At 42.6% G+C, this 25,437-nt stretch overlaps 2 protein-coding genes and 3 non-coding genes across 8 annotated transcripts; 4 read left to right on the top strand and 1 right to left on the bottom strand.

Moving 5' to 3' along the window:
• The first annotated feature begins 2,382 nt into the window (after nt 1-2,382).
• Nucleotides 2,383-9,858, top strand: EIF4A2 (eukaryotic translation initiation factor 4A2). Of its 3 annotated transcripts, none has more exons than XR_012776430.1 (12): nt 2,383-2,538; nt 3,697-3,742; nt 3,830-3,962; nt 4,224-4,363; nt 5,553-5,721; nt 5,915-6,024; nt 6,152-6,295; nt 6,710-6,847; nt 7,131-7,220; nt 7,460-7,539; nt 8,269-8,375; nt 9,052-9,193. XR_012776430.1 is itself a non-coding variant. In XM_075506968.1 (11 exons), the coding sequence occupies exons 1-11, from the start codon at nt 2,510-2,512 to the stop codon at nt 9,194-9,196; spliced, it is 1,224 nt and encodes a 407-aa protein (XP_075363083.1). In that variant the 5' UTR covers nt 2,383-2,509; the 3' UTR covers nt 9,197-9,858. The 3 variants fall into 3 exon arrangements, 1 of the variants encoding a protein (XP_075363083.1); XR_012776431.1 differs by having other exon boundaries at nt 8,269-8,371; nt 9,052-9,192; XM_075506968.1 differs by lacking the exon at nt 8,269-8,375 and having other exon boundaries at nt 9,052-9,858.
• On the top strand, nt 4,077-4,146 carry LOC142413258 (small nucleolar RNA SNORD2). Its single transcript, XR_012776722.1, has one exon. It is a non-coding gene; the product is annotated as a small nucleolar RNA SNORD2 (small nucleolar RNA).
• Nucleotides 6,349-6,529, top strand: LOC142413256 (small nucleolar RNA SNORA81). Its single transcript, XR_012776720.1, has one exon. It is a non-coding gene; the product is annotated as a small nucleolar RNA SNORA81 (small nucleolar RNA).
• On the top strand, nt 6,931-7,057 carry LOC142413307 (small nucleolar RNA SNORA63). The gene has a single exon (XR_012776769.1). It is a non-coding gene; the product is annotated as a small nucleolar RNA SNORA63 (small nucleolar RNA).
• Nucleotides 9,859-10,671: 813 nt separating the features above from the next.
• On the bottom strand, nt 10,672-24,618 carry RFC4 (replication factor C subunit 4). Of its 2 annotated transcripts, XM_075506966.1 has the most exons (10): nt 24,278-24,614; nt 23,578-23,656; nt 18,396-18,475; nt 17,121-17,240; nt 16,089-16,232; nt 15,679-15,799; nt 15,098-15,223; nt 13,378-13,458; nt 11,495-11,611; nt 10,672-10,823 (listed from the first exon to the last, which is right to left on the bottom strand). In XM_075506966.1, exons 1-10 carry the CDS (start codon nt 24,409-24,411, stop codon nt 10,728-10,730), a joined length of 1,098 nt encoding a protein of 365 aa, XP_075363081.1. In that variant the 5' UTR covers nt 24,412-24,614; the 3' UTR covers nt 10,672-10,727. The 2 variants fall into 2 exon arrangements, with proteins under 2 accessions (XP_075363081.1, XP_075363082.1); XM_075506967.1 differs by lacking the exon at nt 13,378-13,458 and having other exon boundaries at nt 24,278-24,618.
• Between the last annotated feature and the right edge of the window lie 819 nt (nt 24,619-25,437).

Below are 25,437 nucleotides of genomic sequence, written 5' to 3'. Positions count from 1 at the left end.
AATGCAGACAGTAAATAACAAAAATCAATTTTAAAAATTGTCCCGTGATTGAAGTTAATAGTAAAAAAAATTTTTCTGAGTTTTGATTTTTTTTTTGAACAGGATGAAGTTTGGTCAAGTGGAGTAAAACAAGACTTGCAGCAAGTTAGAGCAGTGGGAACAGTTTCTCCTACAACTATCCTTAAAGAAAGCTAGGAAAGCCTTGTTAGTTAAAAACTACTTTTGTTAAAACTATTTGCAAAGTGGTTTGAATACACAGGTAATCTTAAATTACACTAATTTCTTTACAGGAAAAGATAAACTACATACTTGTTTCTGAGATGACAAATGTTTTTTAAAAAGACATTTAAAATCTGTTGAAAATGATGGCTTACCTTCCTGAAATTCCCACATGTCAAGAAATCTTTTCCACTCAGGTTTGCAAATATACTAAGACCTAATTGCAATACTTAAATTAAAAGTATATGTGTTCTACAGCTTTCTTAATAAATGTCCAAGCTCCTTAATAAAAACAAATATTCATAGTACTATTTCTTCCATTTAGACCCAAAGTAATTTTTAATGGAAAATCCAACTGTGCCAGCCCGAACCTGTGTTCATGTTCTTTCTTCAGTCCATCCTGTTTCTTTTACAACCAGAGGTTTATGGGTCCACACAAACTGCTATCATTCATTTAAAAAGGCTTCCATTTATTGTTGCGGGGCTGTCTAAATCGCAAATACAAGCAGCATCCTCAATATTTTCTACCCAGCATGGGTGGACAAAACTTGAGAGCATTAGGGTGGGCCGACAGAGAACCTGCATTTATATAGTTTAGCTGGGATATCGATAAGTGTTGCACTATTTCTACAGATAATACTGCCCCAGCAGATGCTACCATAGGAAGAGCTAGTGTACATTTAGTCTCTTAGAGATTCCCTTTACAGATATTCTAGATGGTTCTAGACAATTTACAATATTCTAGACAAGTAAAGGGTCGAGTTTTTCAAGCACTGCCTCCATTTGTTCATATATAATCACTATGGAAACAACTTTGAGAAGTGACACATATAAACCCATTAAAGTTAGCAAAATTATTGCTTACGATTTATATTATTTGCCTACATAAGAAATATTGATGAACAGATTATTGTAAAATCTGAGAAGAGCATTAAAATGATCGATATTTTTTTCTACCACAGTATGAAAGCAATGGGCATGATCACCGATCATTTCATTGAATCGGTTTGCAAGGTAACATCTTCCTTACTGCTTTACTTTGGACTGCACTAACCTTTAAATCAGTCTTGACAGATTTTTTCGCGGACATTGCTACACTACGAAATGCAGCATATTACAGCACCGCGTTTTCAGTAGCTCCCCGAGGACCACCCTGCCTATCTCCTACAAATACTCTCCAAATACGTCTTCATCCCCTTTAGAAATTATCCACCTTTAACACCCCGTGACAGATTTGCATGATTCAGCTAGCTGCTGCCTCAAACCCGGGCGGACGGAGCACCGCCGTCCGCGCCCGCCCCTGCCCACCACCGGCCCGGCCAGCCCCGTTCACCGCGATGCCGGCTTCCACACAAACCCACCCCGTGCTTTTGCGGGCCGGGGCTGAGCGGGGCCGGGGCTGCGGGGAGCCCTCAGGCGGCACCGTCTTCCCCCCTCACCTCACGGCCCCTCCGGCCGCCGCTCCCTGTCACCCAGCGCTGCAACCCCGCTAACCAGCCCGGGCTTAGCCCCTTCCTGCCCCTCACCAGAAGGCGAGGAGGGAGAATTCAGGGTGTGTTTTGCCAAGCAGGGAGGAGTAGGGAGCCATTTCTGTGTGGGGAGCGGAGGAGGCCGACCCCGCGGCCCAGGAGCCCGGCCCCGCCGCCTCCCCCCGTCCGAGGAAGCCGCTCTCCTCTGTCAACCCCTGCCTTTTTTTTTTTAGAGCACCGGGGCTTTAAAAATAACCGACATGGAGGGGGAAACGCAGCCATGACAGGGAGCCGCTCTGCCCGCCCCAGCTGCTGCCGCATGGCCTGCTCAGTGCCCTTCTCAGCCCAGCTGCCTGCCCCCGCGCCCCGCCAGGCCCGGGCCGCCCTCACCCCTTCCCCTTCCCGCCCCCGCCGCGCTCCCCCTCCCCCGCGCTGCAGCAGGGGCCGGAGCGGGAAACCCCGTGCGCAGGAACAAGCGCGGGGGCGGGGGCAGAGCGGGAGGAAGGAGCGAGGAACCGTCACGCAGTCAATGGTGCAATATCCTTCCGCGCTCTGAGGAAAAAAGTAGTTCCATGTTCCGCTGACCTCGTGGCCTCTAGTGGCTCAGGAACCCCCTTCGGAGTATCTCAAACTGTGGGGTGACGAGAATCTCTTGGGAAGGGAGCTCAGTCCACGGGGATTCATGCTTTTTTCCCCGTGGCGTGAGGTGTAGATCCATGCGCAGAGCAGAGCAAAACGAGTCCGGCAGCGGGGCGGGTATATAAAGCAGGCGCCGCGGAGGGTTTGCCTTTTCAGTTGAGGACAGAGCTGGTGTTCGGAACATGTCAGGCGGCTCCGCGGATTATAGCAGGTATGGCGCGGCGTGCGGAGGCCCCGGGCCCGTTCTTCGTAAGGGCCTCGATGGGTTGGGCGGAAGCGGCCAGGGAGAGGGAAAGTAGCGAGGTTGCGTGTGTGAGGGTGCCTGTGCGCTCGAGACAGCGCTCTGAGGGCGGCTCGGCGCTGCGGTTAGACAGCGCCTGGTGCCCCGGCGCCTCGCGGTTCTAGACGCTTCGGTCCCGTCTCTCCCCTTACTCGAGTTTCAGTGGGGGTTTAATACCATTCCTTGGGGTTCGCTTTTTCGTTGTTGGTTTTCTTAGCATCCCCCGCCCCTGAAAAAGGGCTGTTTTTAATTTCATCGTACCCACTGAGCTGAGTTGTAACTGAAGTGAGGGAGCGCCTTGTTAAGGATTTTTTTTTAATAAAGGCTCTTTTTCCTCCCCGCCCGGCTCCCCTCCCCCCACCCGCCTTCCGCCGTTGGTTCGCCCCGGGTTTGCGGGCCCGGCTGAGGGCGAGACCATTTTTTCGGGGAGGGGGGAGGGGCGCGGCCCCCTGGGCGATCGCCCGGCGCCTTCCTCCGCCTGCGCGCAGCGGCCCATTTGCGCAATCCCAGGGGTGGAGCTCTCGCGAGAGTTGCCCGGCGCTGAGGCGGGGCCGGGTGGGGGGAACCGCAGCGCAGCCGGGAGTCCGCCCGCCCCCCCCCCCCCCCGCCGCCGCCCCCCCGCCTCACGCCAAGGCGCTGCAGCTGAGCCAGCTTGGAGTGCGCAGCGGCAGCCATTGCCCAGCTCCCTCCCCACAACTGCGGGCCCCTGCGCGCAGAGCCCCGCCTTAAACAGATGCCTTCCGTGCGGGGGGCGCTGTACGCTGGGGCATGCGGTCGTTGTCTTGCCGGCTAGCCTTTTTTTAATAGGCAAGGCTGTTTACCCGCGATTGAGCCGTATTTTTCTGGGTGGTTGTTCTTCACTGTGAGCCTCGCTGTGGCTCGAAGGCTTGGATGATCTTGTGTCACATTGAGAGCTGAGGGCTCTGGTTTAGTGGCACCCAAGCCAGTGGGGAGAGGGTAGGAGTTTCTCCATTGGCAAAATGTCAGAGCACCTGCTAGAATGATCTGTCACGGGTTTTGGCAGCCAAGTTAACTCACTTCTGCATGTTAGTTGCTACTGTGCTAACAGCTTGTTCTATTTGGTGACAGAGACCATGGCGGCCCAGAGGGAATGGACCCCGATGGTGTCATTGAGGTGAGCACATGTGAACTGACTTGAGAATTTAGTCACTGATGGAGATAGGTGTTTGATTTAATATTTTCTGTTTTTTCTTTGTTACAGAGCAATTGGAATGAGATTGTTGACAATTTTGATGATATGAATTTAAAAGAATCCCTTCTAAGGGGCATTTATGCTTATGGTTTTGAGAAGCCTTCGGCTATTCAGCAGAGAGCTATTATTCCATGCATCAAAGGTATGCAGGTGACTCATTTGTTGATACCAACATCGGATGATTAGGAAAGTGTTATAAAATGCATACACTGTTTTATTAGTGTGCGTTGATACCTATTTTTAATCCTTGTTGAACAAGTGATGTGATGGTACACCATCTTTCGGGACTGACCTGAAATGGAGAGAACTCTTACTACTGATCACTTATTTCAAAGGGAATAAAATAAAACTAAATATGAATGACCTGTGTGGGAGCAGTAAATGTGTATCCTACTTTTTTTAGGGTATGATGTGATTGCTCAAGCTCAGTCAGGTACTGGCAAGACAGCCACATTTGCTATTTCCATCCTGCAGCAGTTGGAGATTGATCTCAAGGAGACCCAAGCACTAGTATTGGCCCCTACCAGAGAACTGGCTCAACAGGTATTGATAGTGTAGTTAAAAAAAAAAAAAGCTGCTTGTGTGTTGCATAGGTTTCAGGTTTCACAACTGAGACAATAAACAGACTTCTTAAGGGGCTGTAACTAATATCCATTCAGAACCCTTTTTGTGTTGAGTAATGGGGGATATAAAGTGGCTTCTGTCCCACAAGTTCTCTGCCTGCTTGAAAAGTTGAGTTGATGCACGTGGAGGGTGTGCTGGGGCAGGGTTGCAGGAGCCAGCTGCTCTGCTGTGTATAGTTCTGAGGGAGCATCTTCAGCAGAAAAACAAAATACAAGATAATGTTACTAAAGCACAGTGTTCTGAGTGGAAACAAAACGTACTTTTTGGAAGCTATTTGAACTTGCGTGCAGTTGTGCAACATGAAAACTGCAGTGCGCATGTGGTCACATTGTTGTATTTTTGTGATGTTTTCCTGACTGTTGTTGCATGTCTACTTCACTTTCAAGGCTTGGTATTCTGTTTTACTAAGTGGGAGTGTTTAACAAAACTTACTGATATACATTAATCCTAAAAATTAAATATCCTGTAATGTGGTGTCTTAAGATGAAATGTTGAATGGAACTCAAAATAGAGTAGGAAATAGATTATATACAACTTCCTGTCTTTTTCAACTAGAATATACTGAGATGCCAGTGCTATAGTGAAGATTCCTCTTGAAGGTAAAACTAAACATACTAAATCAGACAGGAAAGAAACCTTTAAAAAGGCAGATCAGTGGAACAAGAACCTCTGATCAGAATGTTTAGCTTTTGTTCTACTCTGAAGACATTGGTGAGGTGAGACTTGTTTTGAAGCCTGGCATATAGCAGTGCACTTGTATGCTTTCATGAACCTTCTGCAAGTGCTTAACATGCAGGCCTTAGCAGTTCAAAACTTGAGTTTGCTTCTAGAGGCCCTGCTCTTTAACTTCATAGCAGATGCATGGTAGTCACTTTAGCTAGTTCAACTAGTAAGGGCAAAAATTTAACTGAAGTGCCCCTCTGACTTAAGCTTTCTAGTGAACATCTTCAGTAACAAGCAGTTGGGCAAAATGATTAGCAACTGGCTTTTCTAACTGTTACAGCTGCATAATCCTCTGTTAGCTTTCAAAGTCCATAAGCACCAATGATAACAGGGCTTAATCTTTAATGTACCAGGAACTACTACTAATGGAAGGGTTTTATTTTAGATTCAGAAGGTAATTTTGGCCCTTGGAGACTACATGGGAGCAACATGCCATGCTTGTATTGGTGGTACAAATGTTCGTAATGAAATGCAAAAACTTCAGGCTGAGGCTCCGCACATTGTGGTCGGAACTCCAGGGCGTGTGTTTGATATGTTAAACAGACGCTACCTTTGTAAGTATGAATTTAATTTTCTATTAATAAACTTCTAGTACAGATTTCACACCCAGTAAGAGCTTGAGTAATGCACTTGCTCTCATTGTAGAGAGTTGTACTGGAAAGCTTAGTCCAAAAGGAGAGTGACGTTAATAAAAGTATTTAGTGTGTTTCTGAAACCTGATGAGATACTCCTTTCTTTTTTTAATAGCACCTAAATGGATCAAAATGTTTGTTCTGGATGAAGCTGATGAAATGTTGAGCCGTGGATTTAAGGATCAAATTTATGAGATCTTTCAGAAATTAAGCACAAACATCCAGGTAAAAAACCCTCTTACATGGTTAAATTGATGGATGCAGATTTGGTTACAGTGTAGCTGAGAACTGCTGAGTTGTCTAAATCAAACCATGTCCTAGGCACATGCTAATAGTGAGTAATGCATTCTAGGTTGTGTTGCTATCGGCTACAATGCCAATGGATGTGTTGGAAGTGACCAAAAAGTTCATGAGAGATCCCATACGTATTTTGGTGAAGAAGGAAGAACTGACTCTGGAGGGTATCAAGCAATTCTACATTAATGTTGAAAGAGAGGTTGGTATCAGTTGTACTTGCTCTGGCTGGATGAGTTAAGTTTAAGTTCTCTTACCTTCTTGTTAAAGCACTGTGCTAAAATTACAGAAACCAAGGCTGAGCTTTGGTTTCTGTAATAATGCTAGTAGAGTACATGCAAGAAGAAGAAAAACTATGCACTGGATCAAAAATGACTAGGGTGGACCTCTTTCTTAATGTCCAGTGTCCTGTGTCTTAAGATTTGGTGCAACAGTTGATGCAGAAACTCTGCTTAATGTCTTGCTCCAACCTTTCAGGTCATGCTGAATATAATTGCACAGCAAAGCATGCTTAATTGGTTGTTGCTTTTGAGTTTTATTCCTTGTTTGGGATTCTTGCTATGCACTGAACTGCTGGTGGCATGATGCATTTCCTGATCTCCTTTGTCCTGTTCAGGAGTGGAAGCTGGATACTCTCTGTGATTTGTATGAGACCCTGACTATTACACAGGCTGTTATTTTCCTGAATACAAGGAGAAAAGTAGACTGGCTTACAGAGAAAATGCATGCCAGGGACTTCACAGTTTCTGCTCTGGTAAGACTGGATACTTCCATGTAACTTCTCAAATGCTGGGTACATACCAAAAACCAAATCATAATGAGCTACATTTGAATGAAAAGCAGGAAAGTTATAATATAGCTGTGCAGTGCTGTATTATCGTTCCCCCTGCTTAAAGAAAAATGCTTCCTTCTATCCCTACCTGCTTTGTCCCCACGGCAGGTAGGGACGCTGGGTTTCATACATCACTTTGTTTTTTAAAGGATGTTCCTGTCTGGAGTATTGGAACTGTAGTAATTATAACTTTTAAACTCTACAGCATGGTGACATGGACCAGAAGGAGCGGGATGTTATCATGAGGGAATTTAGGTCAGGATCAAGCCGTGTCCTGATCACCACTGACTTGCTGGTGAGTATTATCTTACACTGAACACATTGCTGTTTAATCCTGGTGCCAAAAGCTTCATAATTCAGTGAAGGTTCTTGTAGCCTGAACTGCTTGGAGCTTCTTGGAAGAGTAAAGACTACGCTCCACTATGGACTACACAGTTGTAGTTCATCACTAACCTTGTGGTCAACAGAAGCATGGGATAAATAATTTAATCTAAAGCCTGTGGCTTGTGTTAAAGACTCTGTATTGCTTTTCAGGCTCGTGGCATTGATGTGCAGCAAGTTTCACTGGTTATAAATTATGACCTGCCGACCAATCGTGAAAACTACATTCACAGGTTAGTTGGCTCTGTCCTCTAGTTGGTGTGCTACACTAAGTGTCATGTCCTCTGCAGAAATCCACACAGAACCTCACCTGTTTTTTCCCTTTAGTCCTTAACTGATAACAGGAGGTGTTATGCATCCATTCATACAAACTGCTAAAAAGCCAGCAGGAAATAAAGCCAGCAGGAAACAAAACTACTTGTGGTTTTGCTTTAAAAAAAGCCCTGACTTGCACAGCTGTGGTTCTGAAGTGAGGGAGGAGCAGAACTTTTGGTCAATAAAAGAAAGCAGTGGGAAAACTTAGATGTGTGAGTTCAGTGATGGCTAATCAAGCATTCACTGCTGAGGTCTGGGGAAATTGCCACTACTGAACTGCCTTTTTGCCATGTAGGTTGTGGAGTATGATCACAAATGCCATGACAGGCATTAACATCTTGACAGCAGCGTTAGCTTGGACTGCAGGTCCTAGCTAATCTTCAGTTGCTGCTGCTGCTCAGTGACTAGACCTTAATATTAGCACACAGTTGTATAGGACTGCCTTCACTTCTGGAGGTCAGCTGTCCATGTTTTGTGTGCCTTGTCTGGTCTTGGTAGCTCCTCTTTACAGTGGGATTCTTTCCTCTGTGGTGTGTGTCTTCTGGTAGCAATTTGAGTTTTATTTCCCTAGGTTTAGTTAACTGCTTCTAGTGACTGTCCCTAAATTAAGTAAACTGTGCTTTGTTACTTGATGTAAAAAAATACAGGAGTCGATAGCAGCAGTTGATGACACAAGATGGTGCTCAGAAACGGCGTTGACGTAATTTAGGACGTGGATTCGTAAGCGGCACAGTTTGAATAAAAGAGCGAGTCGGTATTTATATATTTCTTTTGTCATGATTATTCGCTAAGTTTTGGGAGCCATTTTTGTGTATTTAGCTCTTGCTGACTAGATGCTTTATTGTGCAGTCTGCAGGAAGGTAGAACTGATGGTGGGTGTAACTATACTGTGATGCATTAGTGACTGACTTGGGCTTACACAAAAATGCTGAGCTTGGATTTTTGTTTTAAAAAAACCAAACCCTAAGTTTTCCCACTGGAAACAGTTACATTGAATCAAAATTCTCAAGTTACTGGGTATAATTGGATTACTTTAGGAACAGTCTGATTTTTGAACAATAGCTCATCTTTTGTATGCCATGTGCTTGGGCTTGGATTTGTGTGGTACGGGTCTGCTAGTTTAACAGAGGGGAGGGAGACCGAGCTAGGACTTCATACCACAGCACCAACTGTTAAAGATCTTACTTTGCAGCCAGAAGAGTAACCTTTCTGCTCTGCTACTCCATAGGATGGACACTTCTTCTGTACTCTTGGCACTAACTGCTGGTTTTTCCTGACCAGACAAGACTTTGGTAGCAGCTAGTCCTGTAAATACAGCATAAGCTGGCCAGTGGCAGATAAAAGAGCAGCAGTTAATGAATGGACCTTGTGAAGGTTTGGAGCGGATTAGAGTAGTTAACTTGTGTGTAAATGTGCTTTTTTTTGTGCAGAATTGGCCGAGGTGGTCGTTTTGGCAGAAAAGGTGTGGCTATAAACTTTGTCACTGAAGAGGACAAGAGGATCCTGCGAGACATTGAGACTTTCTACAATACTACAGTGGAGGAGATGCCGATGAATGTGGCTGATCTCATTTAATCCCTGGGATGAGGTGGTTTTGAATGCAGTGCTCGCTGTTGCTGAATAGGCGATTCACAACGTGCATTGTGCTTCTTTCTTTGGGGATATATTGAATCTTGTCTCAATGCTCATAACGGATCAGAAATACAGATTTTTGATAAGCGAAGCGACTTTTTGTCGTGAGCTCTTGTGGGGAAAGCCGTTGGCTTTATCCACTTTAGGGTTAGACTGTTGGGGTTGGGTGGAAAGTCATGGGGTCTGTAAATTTTTTCTTTATTAGAAATTTATTTCCTAGTTCCATAGAAGTGGTTGTATTAGATGTTCTTTATCATTTAATAATTTACTTATGGACTAAAAGATATAAGTGCTGTATAAAGTCAGCCAATTATGTTAAACTAGCCTACCTTCCTTTATTGTATGTACTTACACTTCAGATTGAATTGGAAAGGCCTTTCAAAATCTCTAAACTTTTATAAGAGCATTAAAATGCATTTTTGTTTCATATGTATTTATTCAATAAAGTATTTAATTAGTGGTAAGTGTGATCTGGACCCTGTTGCTAAGCCCCAGCAAGCAAGCAATCATACTATTGTCTTAGTTAGGGTTAAACCCAGTAAAATTTGCCATATTGCACATGTCTTAATGAAGTTTGAATGTTCAATAAAATACTTCTATATTCACTTAAATTGTAAATAGTTGCTTCTTGGTCAAGGGGGGTGTCTTGCTTATGGGGGTGATAGCAGCTGTGTCTGACCTGTCTTGTGGTGGGAGCTATTCAGTAAAGTGGGGCAGGTAGAAGGGTCCAGACCTCCTTTGCTTTACCAGTTACTGAGCTTTGAGGTGGTAAATGGTGAGCTTGGGTGTGCCAGAGCTGTCCCCATGTGACGCAGCTTGTGGGTGATAGACAAAGTAACTGGGCTACCCTTTCCTTAGAGTAGAAAAGGGCTCACTTAAGAATCTGCACTGACTCAAAAAGCCCACTGCCTGCATCAGTTATGCCTTCTACCAGCCTAAGGCTTCTTTTTTATTGCATTCAGGGAGGTTGAACATGCACTGACCTGTCACCCCACATTTTTTCTTACTTCTGTAGCTTGAGTGAAATGAGTGCTGCAGTACATTTACTAGTAAGTGATTTTTACAGCATTTAATACAAGAGGGAGGTGGCAGGAGACATGTTCCCTCAGGAGCCTTGTGTTCAGTCAAGGTGTGAGCTTTTTGCCAAGTCACATTTTCAAAACCAAGTGCTGTGGGCTGAAAGGAACAACTCATCCCTTCACTGCTTTCAGCTGACTAGTATGTATATACTCATTTTTGATGCATTTAGCTTTCCATGTGTAAATCTACAACAAAGAACTACAAAGCAGGAGCATTACTGGCTCCTCAGCAGCCAGAGCTCTCTTCAGCCTAGTGTAAAAAAAAATAAACTATTCCAGCATAAGCTTTTCTGACTGCTGAGCAGTCCTTTTATTGCAAAAACCAGTACAAATACCTCAGCCACCCATGAAACAAAAAGCTGCTCTCCTCTGCTGCCAGCCACTGGCTGGAGGAGTTAAGTGTTCTGTGTTAGCTGCTGCATCACAAGGGCACACAGACTCATCAGCTGCAAGTATTCATCAGCACCATCTGCCAAGCATTTGTCAACTTCCTGCAAAGGGAAAAGAGAAGGCAAACCCCTCTTAAAATGGTGGTGCTCAAGACAGTACTTAATTGGCAATCACTTCCCCAGCAGTCACCCATCATACCAAACTGGGAAAAGTTACCTCTCCAGCCTCCATCTTCTTGAGGAGGGCAAGACCTGACGGTTTATAGACAGGAAGGGATGCACTGCTTGCACTGCAGCTAACTGCCAGGAACATCACTCTGCAGGCCAGCAGCGCTATCTGCCTTCCTTCAGTGAATTTAGCAAAACCTCCACCACAGCTGTCTGGTCTTCTCCATCAGAATTTAGCAAGCTAATTAAGTCTTTTCTTGAAAAGGCATATTTTACACACCAGAACAAAGACTTGCATTTTGGTTTAAGTGCTGACTTTAAAATCTTGCCTTAGTTTTCCCTCTCAATTTATATTAAAAAAACCCAAACAAACCCACAAACCTCTTGCTTGAGCACCATCAGAACAATATAATATGGCTAATAATTCCCTTAACTGGATTTCAATTCCTTCTCATGAAATTTCTCAGAACAAAAATTTAGGTTCTACCAAGAAACATTCAGAACTAAAAACAAATCATTGTGTAGACTTCTTGGGAGAGAGACCAAGTAAACATAAATTAATCAGTGGAGATTAATGTGGGTTTTAACTCAAGCTACAGACTTACCGCAAGTTTCTCGACTATGGCAGATTTCTGCTTGTCACTGTAATCTTCGCTCTCAACAACAGTGTCATGCAGCTGGTTTACAAGCTGAGCAACAGCATACCCTTCATTTATGAGATTCTGTGTCAGGGACAAAAACAGAAATAATTCAGCAGCAGAAACACCACAAACTGGAAAACCAATCTGAAAAATTCTGTCTGAACTGAAAGACTGTCCTGGAATGTGTTATGGCACTTTTACATTTTAGAGGATAAGTCAGTAGTTTGTACGTAGTCCAGTGACCCAAAGCAAGCACCTAGGAAAGACTGCAGGAGCATGGCAGGCATATAGCAATAACTTTGCCCAAATATTCTTCCAGCTTCTGACAATTTGTGTCTCGGGGATTTTGTGTGCTAGAGACATTTTAAGCATTTAACAACCTCCACTGAACCTGTCCAATCTTATTCTAAAATTAGGAAAGCTTACCATCCACAGCATCATGTGGCAGTTTCACAGCTTTCACATTTTAAAGTGCCACCTACTTTGATTTATTTTCTTCATCTGGTAGTTGCTAGCCTCAGGCACACAGAGATCCGTAAGGCCAAAACTTTTTTAATAACATAAAAACCATGGCAACTAAAGAGTTTGGGTTTGTTTTTTTTTTTAAATCAGTAGTGCCCAGTTACAAAAACAGCAAATAGTGAGAACAGTAGTCCACGAAGCCATTTAGGCAGAGAGAAGTTTATGAAAACAGAAAAAGAGTTGGTGCAACCTTATTTTTCTGTACAGCAATATACACACCCATGCTTTACAGAACTACACATTCAAATTGTGTCAACTGCATATTGAGCACTAATATCTGAAACAGAACCCCCAACTACTCCAGAAACTGGGAGAACAGTTCCAAACTACAACATTACATTAGATCATGGTCTGATGAAAGACTATACCAGCTCTAAGGATTTAGAAAATCCATATCATCAGCTCTTAAGATCAACACGTATTAGACATCGTGGTAAGTAAATGTGAAAGTCTAAGGCAGTGATGTGCACAAATCCTGGCACAACAATTCTAAGATTTGCTGCAAGTTTACAGGAGAATAAATCCAGACTCAAAACCAGAGGTCCTGCCAAAACTATCCGATGAGGCTCAGCCAAGTAAAAAGCAGGAGGCTGACCAATACTGGCTTTTTTCATACAGACATGGAACATTTCACTGGGAGAATGATACCATGGCATGCTCCCCTCTGTCAGCAAGAACTCCTTGACTTCAAATCCAGTTCAAGTCTGCCTGAGCCTCCTTTAAACTCACAAGATTAGGAATTTCCCATTCTTCAAAGAGAGTAAGAACCTTTCCTGCGTTAAAGAAAATAAATCCACCTCTATAAACCAGTAGCTTGCGCCTTCTCCAGCAAGATCTATTTTAAGTCACAGCGGTTTGTAAGACAAACTTACTCACTAGTGTACTGTAAGATTAACAGGAAATATTTTAAAACTGAAGACTTACTACAGCTTTATTCAGATACTTCTCATCTAACACAGCTTCTGTGTAACGAAGAAGATGACTAGGCCAGAGCCTAGTCCTGTCCACTGAAGACACAGTTCTAAAGGTCTGAGCCAAGTGTCTTGCTAGGAATTCCTGCTCTGCCTAATTCAGCCTAACAGCTCCACATGTAATCAGTTTAACTCAGGAGAAAGCCTGAGTCACATTGGTAGGGAATCTTATTTGCAGCTTTGACAGTTCTTCCTTGGAAGGGAAAGATCAGAGTACTAACTGGTAAAGGGCATGCTTCCTGAAATGTGCATCCTAACTGACCTGAGGCCAAACGCTCTTCAGCTGCAGCCCCGCAACAAAGGATTCACAGGACCTAGAAAAATATCCAGGCTAGAGCACTAAGAGGACTCTACCTTTGCCAGTGTTTCCAGCTTCTCAAATGAACCACTCCGGCAGACAGACAGCAGTTCATCAGTTGTTTCTTTAGGGATGACCTGTAACAAGAAGTTATATTTCTTAATTTCAACTTTGTAAACTTAAAATTGAAGTTGATGCTTACAGTAACAGATACAAACTGTTTACGAAGGAGGCCATTTTAGCATTTCATTCCTCTATACATCCAATCACTTTCAGGCAAGTATATAAGACAGACTAGCTACATTTTAAGAGTGAGAGCTAGGCTGTAATATTTGTCCTACATTAGTGACATTAAAATAAAAACTATAGAATGATAGTGAATTGTCAAAGTCACCTTCATAAATCCAACACACAATCACTTATTCAGGACACTGACTAAGTGGAGGACCTACTTCAACAATTAGATCAGCCAATGCTTTCTGTACCATTCTACAGCTAAGCAAAACAGCAAATCACTTTTCTCTCCAGTTACGCACCAGTGACATACAAAAAAAAAGCCCAATGCAACAAGACCAGACAATAAATCAGAAGAAAAAGAGTTGACAGATGCCATTATTTAGCTCTGAGCAGGGAAGCACTGCACACGTTCTCCCCTCTACTCATTGTCATCCTGTCAGTTGAGTGTCTGGACAGTTTGGTTTCAAAGCTCCTTTATTAATATTTTGTACTAAGGTCACTCCAGGGTCACAAAAGTTATGTACGACCAAGAACTTGGAAGTCTTTATGAAGATGTAAAGTTGGGTTCCTTTGGTTTAAACAAGCATTATTCAATAATGGAATTTCATGCTTCTCTTTCCTATCATTACAGTCAACTTCTGCCAGGTTTCTTAGAAACTGTGATTTACAGATACCTGTAAGTGAAATCCAGCTCTTTTCTACAGCTAGATACACAAAACTGAACAACGAGTTCACTGAGAAATTGTTTAAAACTGTTCCGTAAAACATGCACAGTAGCAATTACCTCTGGTTCCATCAAAGTGAAAACCTTACAACTGGCTATGATGGTAGCACCTTCAAGGAAAGTGTGTCCATCATTAAAGCCCATTTATTTTTCAGCTCCTCAACTCCTCATCTCACATTTCTTGCTTTAGGGGGTATTTTGTTGCTATAGGAAAACACCTTCACACAAGTTTTATTAAATGTATTTCCTCTCAGGTTTCTCCTGTCCCTGTCAGTATTATTTATGTCATTCCAGAAGAAATCACTGCTGTTTTGTTAAAAAGCAAGTTCTGCACAGATCCTTGAAGAGACATTGTCACTGTGAATGTTAAGTTGAAAATGAGCTGCTACTGAAAGTCATTCCCCTGTGGTGTTTCCAAACCGTATTTTGCAATGATCTATACTTATACATAGACACACGTAAACACACACACACAAAAGTGTCAAAGAGATGTTCTAGTCTACTGTCCCAAAAAGGCAATACATTTTGCATTCATGGGCAGAATATTTCAACTTCAGTTTGAATGTAAGACTATTTTACAGTTTTCCTTGACTTACAGAATAAGTTGCTAGAAACTTGCTATGTAATAAGTGTACAGAATTGGGCAGTCTTTAAAATTCTAGTGGATAGTGTATCAGTACCATACTGCAATGCTAGTGGGTATAAAAACTTTTTTAATCAAACTTTGAGCAAAAAGTAGATAAAGGTAGCAAGTACACTTACTACACAAATGCTTTTCAGAGTAATTACAGGGGACATTGTAAAGCATAGCTTACCCCAGCAATTTCAGTGACTATCTTCACTGTGATCTCTTTCCCGCCCATTAGGCGAGTGGCACTTTGAAGAAAAGTAATTGCTTTTCTTAAGTCCCCTTCTGACACTTTAACAAGGTAAGATACTGCCTGAAAAATAACGTCAGAAAATGCCAAGTTATATGTTCACTGTTAATTAAAATCCAGTACACTTTCTCAGCACATTGATTTTAAAACATCGAGTAGTGCCTAAAGCAGATTGTCACACACAGACACAATACACAAGTTACAAAGCAACCTCTCTACTAATATAAATGTATGCTGGCAATTTCAGAATGATGCACAGTTTAATGCAAGTATACTCAGCACAGAACAAAAAGCCCTACAGTTTTGCTTCAGTTTTCTCTGGTGGACATTTCTCTGGTTTTAGGAAAACTCTTAAAATTCATCCCATCTATGGAAGGAGAATAATATCTAAATGAATTTATATATTGTATTTAGTACAACTGAGCACTCTGGAAAAGTATGCTGACTTAGCCCCTTTCACAGAAATGCAATTATGCACTGGATTAAGCAATAAAATTACATGGCAATGATGAAGTTACCTCACTACTGATTTTCACATGTTCCTTCTCAGAAACATCCAATAGCCTCTGCTGTTGGATTTTGCCTGACAAAGGCTTGAAGCGGAATTTGGAGCATCGAGATGTTAAGGGTTCAATTATTCTGAAAGAAAGGAAGGTAAATGCTTGGTAAATGAATGCGTGGGTCAAGTTTATACAGACAAAGCTATCAAGGCAGAAAAGGGCAACATAACCTTAAAACTGCAACACTGTAAAAAGTAAAAGTTGATACCTAAACATTGTCTTCAGTCTTGTATTCACATAGTTTCATCTCTATTAACTATGAAAACTAGATATCAACCTCTCAGTGAAGAAAAAAGAAAAAAAAAAAAAAGAAGAGTACGGAACAGGAAGAGCAACAAGTCCAAATAAGCAACAAATTCCACACATACCTGCTGATGTAGTTACAAATAAGGCAGAAACGTGTTGTTTTAGATTCTTTTTCCATTGTGCGTCTTAAGGCTGCCTGGGCTGCTGAAGTCATTGAGTCTGCTTCATCCAGGATTACAATTTTAAAAGGAGGACAAACTTTACCACTGAAAAATAAGAAATCTGTTATCCAGGAAACATGCAATCTATAGACCAAGAAAAAAAAAATCACTGCAAGTCATATTTTACTTAAGTATTTATACAGGATAAATAGAACATATTCAGAGGTTCAATCTTTTTCAATTATTTTTAGATAACAGAGTAACATTTGTAATAAAGAGGGGACTGAGTTCCCATAGAAAGACTGACATTTGAATACTGCAAAAGTCCTCTAAAATATGTACACTTGCTTTAAGTTTCTTCTTTCAATAACTAATGCAGCACTTCTTTTTTTACAGGCTTCCTGATTGCCTGAACTTGAGAGAACACTGCAACAGACTAACTTCAGTACACAAGACCGTTTCTTGCCAGATAGCCCTGGCATGCACTTTCTTCCTGCTACTTTCCACAATCTGTTGTTTCTACACATACGGCTTCACCTGTACAGGGCTTCTCACCACCTAACACAACAGAATCTTGTTAGCATCTCAAACTCACACCCATCTTGTATAAGATGCTGCAGATTAGAGGTACTAGAGAAGCAATTTCCACCACCGTTTACCCAAAGAAGCTTTTATACGGTAGTCAGACAACATTTGCAAAGGCAACAATGTACCACCAAATCCAGAAGGCTTGATCTTTTGGGGTTTTCCTTGTCTGCCTCTCTCTAACTCTAACAGCACTAGTAAAAGTTCCTCCCAGGTATTCAAACTCTCAACATGAAATTATATGAAGTCAAAGCTTAGTCAAAGCACTGCGTGTGTTGCAAACTTCTGGGCAGTGCTGACCCATCATTTATATTAGAATTATAAATTTAACCTAAACAAAAACAACCACATGCTTTGTCCTAAGCAAGAAAGTCCATCAAACAGAGCCAGCTTTGATCCAGCACTTACTCTGAACGGCTTCCAGATGCAGTTAGCTGAGCAAAAGCCTTCACTTTTTCCCGAATCACTTGTATTCCACGCTCATCAGAAGCATTTAACTCAAGGACTCTTTGCCGGAATAATTCAGGCCTGCAAAATTTTTATTGCAACATGTTAGCTGCTAACTCTTGTAATGATATAAAGTATATCAACAACCCTTCTGGCCTTTTTGAATGGCAGGTATTATTTTTGCCAGCATTACTAAATAACATACTTTGTTATTTTAAACAGTTAAATTGAGATCATTAAATGTTAGGTATGAATTTCCATTAGCTATTTTTACAATTGCCTCCCAGACTACAGAAAACAATGAAGTGTAAAATTACATCAGTTATTCAGGAAAAAAAAAGTAGGAAGTTGGCTTCACTATAATTATATGCCTTTCTACTTACATGCTGTGAGCAATGTGGAAGAACAAGTAAAATTCCCAGATACAGTCATGACAGTGCTCTGCCATTGCAACACTACCAGAAAGAAATATCTAGAAAGTATAATACAGGCAGTATTTAGCAGCAGTATTATACAGTAGCACCTCTGATAAAATCCACTGTATTCTTTTTTTTTTTTAAGTTCTGGGAATTCAAATGGACACACAATGTGGAGTTTTCCTACTATTAAACTAGAAGTGGTTCTCTCCAAAAAAACAACATGAGCCAAAAATTAAAGACAACGACAGGGAAGGGAGGTACTAAAGTCAACATTAGATTCGATCATAAGAGCAAACCACTTTCTCATCCACTTTTTGCTTATGGGTCACTGAATTCACTACTCAAAAACTCCCAAGTGGTACAAGTGAGTTGATGAATGTGCACATGCTGAATTTTAGTCTTTACTTCCAGACACAATTAGATGGGGCATAACGGAATGATTATGATTGAGACATTTTATGAAGTGCTTTGAGATCTATGTGTAGCTAACAACTTACTGAATATACCACTAAAATCAGAATTCCGTTACAAAGTTCAGTAAGGCGTATGCAAGCCATTTCTTTTCATACTCTTTGTTATAGGGTTACACGGCTGCTAGTCTCAAGTGTTGTAAGTCTATATTGGTAACAGAAATCAATGACTTGTGAGAGGACAAATGAGAAAGAAATCTCATGTTAAAGCTGAATTAGAATGTGAAGATATTCCTGAAAAAGACCTAGAAGCTACATAAGGACAGGCAATGACCAGAGGCACTCTGTCACATGATTAGAAGACATGTGATAGTTGATTACATCAAAGCAACTTGATTCCAGCTTACCCGTAGAGTTCTCTAGCAGCTGCTAAAATAGTGGAAGTCTTTCCAGTTCCAGGTGGGCCATAGAACAACAGATTGGGAAGCTGAAACAGGAAGGCACTGTTTTTAAAAAAAGCAAATAAATAAAACAAACCACAAACAGGAAAACCGACTGAAAATCTGAGCACCTAATAGAACAGAAACTATCTACTCCTCTCCTGGTAAATAATACCAAATCTTTCGCTTCTAGGTCATTGCACATAGTGCTCTAAAGGACGATAAACAGTTGCTGTTTATAACACAGCATTAACAAGCTGTTATTTGGTGGCACCATCACATGTTCTATCAAAACTGATACTTCAATTCATATTTTATTTTTATATATTCCCTCCAGGTCATGTCTAAGATCACTGAAGCCTACAGAAGTTACTGTTATGACTGCAGTAACACGCAAATTTATCCAAGGATGCCCTTCAAACAGTCTGGATACTACTAACAGTGCAGCTGTGACAAAATTTGGCACAGGTTAACTATCCCGAACTTTCACAGCTCCCCAGACTGCCTTTTCAAGCCATGCTGAGAATTCTGTGCTGCCATTAACTCCACTGCAATAAGTACAAGGTAGCTTGTGAATGCCTGCACTATACTGCAGTGAGTGCAATGCAGACATACCCTAACACTAATCGCAGAGATGCTTGCAACGACTGACTGGAATGCACAGCACTGGCAAATTTCTACATCCATCCAAGGATTTTTCAGAGGAGGAGACCAGCGGCATTTCTTAAAGAGATTTGGTTAACTGATCTTTCAAATAATTAAATTAATAACCTCAGCATGAAAAATAGGAACGCATCAAAGAAAAATGCTGACGCAGGAAGATCAAAGCAGCACAGCAAAGACCGCAGTAATAATATAGGATGACATTTAGCAGCACAAAGCATAAAGTCTCACAATTTGAGAACAGAACTAAATATCTGCTAGATGTCTGGAATTCATCAGCTGGAATAAAATACAAGTTGACTTTGTTTTGTCTGTCAGTCAGAGGAACAGCATAAGCCTGTGTAACACGTGGTCCTAGGATGTGCGGTTTCAATACAGATGGAAAATTACTAATACTAACACGGGGCTAATAAGACTTCATCTGGAAAGCTACACACTAGGCCACCCTTAGTCAAGGATGATTAAGCCAAACTGGGAAAGGCGATTAAAGGAGCAAAGAGCCTATCTTAGAAGTGACTTTTTTAAACAGTTTAATTTAGTTAGCTCAGCAAAACAAAAGCTGAGAGGGGATATGACTGATCTCCATATCAGAGCAACATAGGGACAAAAAACAAAGTTGGAATAAACCAAATTTGTATAAGTTAGCCTTGGCTGAAATCAAGAAGCTTTCTAATTAGCATAGGAGTGACAGCTTTCTATACTACTATTCCAAGTAATCCCTCTTACAAATTATCAGGCTGCACTTTAAAACTGCTGCCTCTGACAGTAGGGGATGTTCCAGTTCTACTTTCTTAGAACAAGAATTCAAGAGTCCCCTCCAATCAATAGCAAAAAGACAAACCTCTCAGCCTGACTTGATTTCCAGCCCTTAATAAATGTTCTATTTTTAAAGAGTCAACTAAACGTAGATTAGAGAATTTTATGCTGAATATACCAAGCAATGAAGACAGAATGGGAACAGCAAAACCAAAGACATCCAAAGAGCAGAGAAAAACGCAGGAGTACACAATCAGAAAATGTGTACAGAGACAGACCAGTTTGGTAACAAGCATCCCATTTTAGCAACTAAGATAAGAGACAGAACAGATTCAACTGTGTATGTACTGTAAAAGTACAGATAGAAAAATTTCACTCTTCAGTTAATTTATAGTAAATAAATCCATTTCAAGTTTTGCCTCTTCTTTCTGCCAATCCTTCATTGCTTGTTTCCCTAGTTACTAAGAAGTAAACAGCATTCAGTACTAACAAATGTTTTTTCAAGTTTAATTAGATACCACAACATTGTTACCCCCTGTATCCTTTAGGAAAGCTCCAAGGAGAGAAAGTATTTACTGAATGACAGCTGAAAATTCACCAACCACCATGTTAGGTTAGCACACTGCAAGGGTAGACATTTTCATGGAGATTCATAATTTCATGCCTCTGTGCTAATTCACACTCTACTAGTTCTCAAAACAAGCATTAGCAGGTAAAAAGTTTTAATAAGAATGTGTTTCCTAATTCCATTAAACCCATACTGTATTACTGTTTCTGTTTCAACCTCATTTATGCTTGTTTCTCACTGAAGTTATCACCAGTATTTACACTACTTTTTCACCAAGCACAGCCTAATCCTTTATGTAACTGTGGCAGTATTTTTAAACAGACTGAAACCTGATCTGGTTATCCATTTTTCCATGCTTGCCAGGGGTAAGCAGGATACCTGCAGGCATCATGCTGCTTATAGGAAAGTTACCACATACAGTGCAAACCCCAAGTCCTTTTCTAGAAGTTTCAGTACAAATGAAGATGTAAATTGCAACGATAATCCTACACCTAACTCTCTTTTCAGTCATTAAGATATCATCAAGTAATTGAAAATTAAAGAATACTATGACACTTGCCAGTTTCTTTGCAAAAAGCAACAACAAATCAACAGCCCTGGCAGACAGAAATCAATTTCTCCAGTTCAAAACCACTTGGACTCTGGTCTCCCCAGTTTATAACAAGACAGATGCTTTCTATTACAGATGGAGATTGTCGTGGTTTAACCCCAGCCAGCAACTAAGCCCCACACAGCCGCTCGCTCACCCCCCCCCGGTGAGATGGGGGAGAGAATCAGAAGGGTAAAAGTGAGAAAACTCGTGGGCTGAGATAAAGACAGTTTAACAGTTAAAGCAAAAGCCGCGCACACAAGCAAAGCAAAACAAGGAATTCATTCACTGCTTCCCATGGGCAAGCAGGTGTTCAGCCATCTCCAGGAAAGCAGGGCTCCATCATGCCTGATGGTTACTTGGGAAGACAAACGCCATCACTCTGAATGTCTCCCCCCTCCTTCTTCTTCCCCCAGCTTTATATGCTGAGCATGACGCCATATGGTGTGGAATATCCCTTTGGTCAGCTGGGGTCAGCTGTCCCAGCCGTGTCCCCTCCCAGCCTCTTGTGCACCCCCAACCTCCTCACTGGTGGGGTGGGGTGAGAAGCAGGAAAGGCCTTGACTCTGTGTAAGCACTGCTCAGCAGGAACGGAAACATCCCTGTGTTACCAACACTGTTTCCAGCACAAATCCAAAACATAGCCCCATACTAGCTACGGGGAAGAAAATTAACTCTACCCCAGCCAAAACCATCACAGAGATATATCAGGGACTTAAAAGTCCTGCTTTACTTAGCAGCTCCCAAACCAAGGCCCACAAATACTTACAGGCCAATCAACAAAACTGGCTCTCCATTTTCAACACTAAGGTTTAAATAAAGCACATTACACAAACCAACAGTGCCAAGCATTTTAAAGTACTTGCATGATTTTGTTCTCAAATGCCTTGCTGAGTTTGGGTAGCTATGGCAAAATACAAAGCCTGTAACCATAAGCGGAAGTTATAATTTGTCTTTCAACTCAGGAGGCAAAAAGTGAACACAAGTGTACTAGGGTCATAATCCGAGAAACATTGCTGATCTAGAAGCTGTAAGGTTTTAAATAGCTGTTGCTCAAAATAGAACTTCACAACCCATCACCTAAGCGATGTTACATGACTACGTCCAGACCGAATAGGTGGCAGCACCTCATTTCTCCTTAGCTGTTAATAGTTCCTTACTAATTACCTCAACTGTACAAATATTACAATATAGCAGCATTGCTGTTGAAACCCAGATTTCTCTGGGTACAACATTACATTACAAGGTCACATTACAACAGCATTCTCAAAGTAAACTAAATCTGGAGACAGGAACTAAAGAAAGGAATTATACAAGTCTTTCCCAGTTTTGTCATACCAGCTTCATTGTGGCTCCCTATGCTCAAACAAAGAAAGTACTTCTGCTTTTGCAAGTTCTGATTAAGTGAATATTTTCAGATAGAAATTGATTCATATTAGTCAAAACCAGAACTGCAAAGTAAATCATCATAACATAAAATTTTCAAGTACCAAAGACTATCTGTGCATACTGCGCATCAGAGCACACTACAAGTGAAAGGCTTCTTGCACAAAACTCTGAAAAGTCCACATTGTTCCTTTTAGCTCTTGGTGAGCAGACAGCCATAACACAAATGTCATTTTCAGAACATCCACCAACCACTTCAGCTGGCATTAGCAGTCCATGGAAACAGAAACAGCTTTTGGAGCCCAAGAATGTCCCTTCTAGGTGAAACATGGAGCAAAAAAAAGTCTCAGCATGTACAAAGGAAGAGAAATTGTCCAGATTTGCAAGAAAACACAGCCATCTCTTGGCTACCTACTTTATTCCTCCCCTCAGTCCCTCCACCTCCCCATCACCTGGTTTGGAGGAAATAACCATCATCCATACTGAGTATTTACTAAATTTTTATCCAAAAGCAAATGCAAGTGTAAACAAAGGCAACTGAAAATGTTCTGCTCATCCTCTTTATATCCTTAGGTCACAGATGCGAACACTGCAGTGAAGTTAGTGAAATTGTCATACTTAGCTTTTTAAAGCCAAAGAGACTTACTTGGAAACTTTAATCCAAAAAGTTTGGGGGTCACTATCTAAGTAGTAGACCCGGCACTTACAACTTAAACTTCCCTCGTTGCTAAACATTGAAACAAATATACTGTTCGCTAGTTTCATAGAAGCACTGATAGATACTAGAACTGTTTAGGAATGACTGGCAATCCAGACTTTTCTATGAAAGAAAAATTTTCCCTCTCCTTTAAACACGATTGTCAAAAGTACTAGCTGAATAGTAGTGTAGACACAACAAAAGCCTTTCCAGATTTGAAACTATTCACACGAAGTTTACCAATTAAGCTTTTGCAGAAAAATTCCAAACTGCATCACAGAGCTGACAATTTTACAAAGTTTAGAGGGCTGGAAATATCACAAATTTTACACATATATCACAACATACTACAAGGAAGCCACTTAGCTTGTTTGTAAAGTACCACTGTAAAAATGATCAATGCTGAGTTAGAAAAGAGAAGTTTTTGTTACCACTGGCTAAAGTTTCTGCCTAAAGGTACTGATTGGGTAGATGTTATCATTACACTCACATCAGCACCTTCCAAGGACTTTTTCAGCACGGCAACAACTTCATCCTGGAAGGCAACTTCATCCACGTTTTTTGGGCGACTAAATAAAAAGACATTAAATGCAATTTATTAGCTAACAAAATTTCAGAAGAAAATTGAAATTGAGAAAAACAACATTTCCCTTTCTGATTACATCAGGTACTGAAGAATTACAGCAAATTTTGTAGTTGAGGTCAAAATCATAACAGGAAATCGGTCTAATGCCTCTGGTCTGTATTACTGAAGTGATCTAATTTCTCAGGAAGCCGTTTGTCTATTTCTATTGTAAACACCGACCTGAGCTGTTTTTAGAAGCAGAACTGTATTACAGCCTGCAATATTTTACCATTTCGTGAGCTGATAAAGGCTTCTCAAAAACGAAGTATTTAATGCATTTCTGCACCAATCCACAGCGATGAAACTGCACCTCTCCACATGGACAATGGAGGAATTTTCTGCTCAGTAACACCAAGAAAGGGCTCTTCTATCACAGTGCTGGTTTTCCCCTATAACTGAAAAAGTTAAAGCTGTTCTCCCCGGTGGAGACACCTACAGCTCTAACCCCCTCTGCTATGCACCCACTCCCTCTGCCACACACTCCCTCAGGAGCCGAACACCCCCACCCCACCCCCAGCCACTGCCACTCCGGCCAGCGACCCCACTGCCCCATTACAGCCCTTACTATTTCTCCACCCAGGGGATGGGTTTGAGCCTCTTGCCCTCCCCGCTGCTCCCCGCTGCGCCGGCCGCGCCCCTCTCCTTGGCAGCGGGGGGCTTGGTGCTGATGGAAGAGGGGCCTTTGAGGAAGGCCTGCATAGCTCCGGCGAGACTGGCCTGAGCCGGACCCGGCTGTCACCTTCACCTCTCGGCCCAGCCGCTAGGCCGAGCACGGCCCACACAGCCCACGACCCCACCGCACCCCGGGCCCGGCCACCCCTTCCCGCCAACCCGCCACGGGCCGGGGGCGGGGCCGCTTCCGCCCGCCGAGGGCCAACCACAGAGCTCGGCCCCAGCGTGGAGGCGGGCGCAGGCGTAACGCCTTGCGGCCAAGGGCCGCGCGGGTCCCGCTAGCAGCGCTGCGCATGCTCCGGTTTCTGAAGTGGGAGGGGGGAGGGGAGAGAGGGGTGCGCGCGCTCTGGGCGCGGAGGGGGCGGGTCCCTGCGGGCGGGGGTGGTGTTACCTCAGGGCGCCATGGCCGCGCCCCCCCCCTCAGGGCGGCTCCGGCGGGGTGCCGGCCGGCTGGCGACCCCTCCTCGCCATCCCTCCCAAATGCCCCTTCCCCGGCAAGTGGGAAAAAAAAAGTGCTCTACAAAAGCAGCGCCGAAAGCAAGCGGAGGAGGGGCCTCTCCTGTCAGGAGGTGGGAGCCATTGCGGGCCTGGAGGGGGAGGCCGCTCCCCTCGCCTGGCGGCTGAGGTGCGTCTTGGGGGTCTCTGGAAGTGAAAGCCACGAAAGCCAGAGTCTGTCCCAGTCCTGTCCTGCTCCAGCTGCCCCTGGCGATTTGCGATCGTACGGTCATCACTGCTTAAACCTTCTCCGGCCCTTACTGTTGCCATGCGAGCAGCTCCCCCAGGTGTACAGGCGCGGGGGTTGTCTATGCAAAAGCTACCAGTGAAGCGAAAATGAATCCTTTTTGTTTTCCCATTACTTCTAATAGTCTCCATTACAGCAAAGCCAGGAAAAAAAATGAGGGGTGTGATTGATGTGACAGTACCCTTTAAAGGACAAAAAGGCATCCTGGTAGATCTGGCAGTCGTGATGCACGCCTACATTTTCATGCGCTGGGTAGCTGCAGCTTATCCTCCCAATTATGTACCAGTTTTGTGGATAAAAGAAATAAAGCA

This window comes from Mycteria americana, chromosome 7 (genome assembly GCF_035582795.1).
Source record: "Mycteria americana isolate JAX WOST 10 ecotype Jacksonville Zoo and Gardens chromosome 7, USCA_MyAme_1.0, whole genome shotgun sequence".
NCBI classification, from domain to species: Eukaryota; Metazoa; Chordata; class Aves; order Ciconiiformes; family Ciconiidae; genus Mycteria; species Mycteria americana.
This window is presented reverse-complemented; position numbering and strand designations above follow the sequence as displayed.

Coding starts and splice junctions, on each gene's coding strand:
- EIF4A2 (XM_075506968.1), top strand. CDS start 2,510: ATGTCAGGCGGCTCCGCGGATTATAGCAG. Junction 3,963..4,223: donor TATTATTCCATGCATCAAAG/GTATGCAGGTGA, acceptor TACTTTTTTTAG/GGTATGATGTGATTGCTCAA. Junction 6,025..6,151: donor AATTAAGCACAAACATCCAG/GTAAAAAACCCT, acceptor AATGCATTCTAG/GTTGTGTTGCTATCGGCTAC.
- RFC4 (XM_075506966.1), bottom strand. CDS start 24,411: ATGCAGGCCTTCCTCAAAGGCCCCTCTTCCATCAGCACCAAGCCCCCC. Junction 11,612..13,377: donor AGCTGGAAACACTGGCAAAG/GTAGAGTCCTCT, acceptor TCCCTGACACAG/AATCTCATAAATGAAGGGTA. Junction 10,824..11,494: donor CCATAGTCGAGAAACTTGCG/GTAAGTCTGTAG, acceptor TTCCCTTTGCAG/GAAGTTGACAAATGCTTGGC.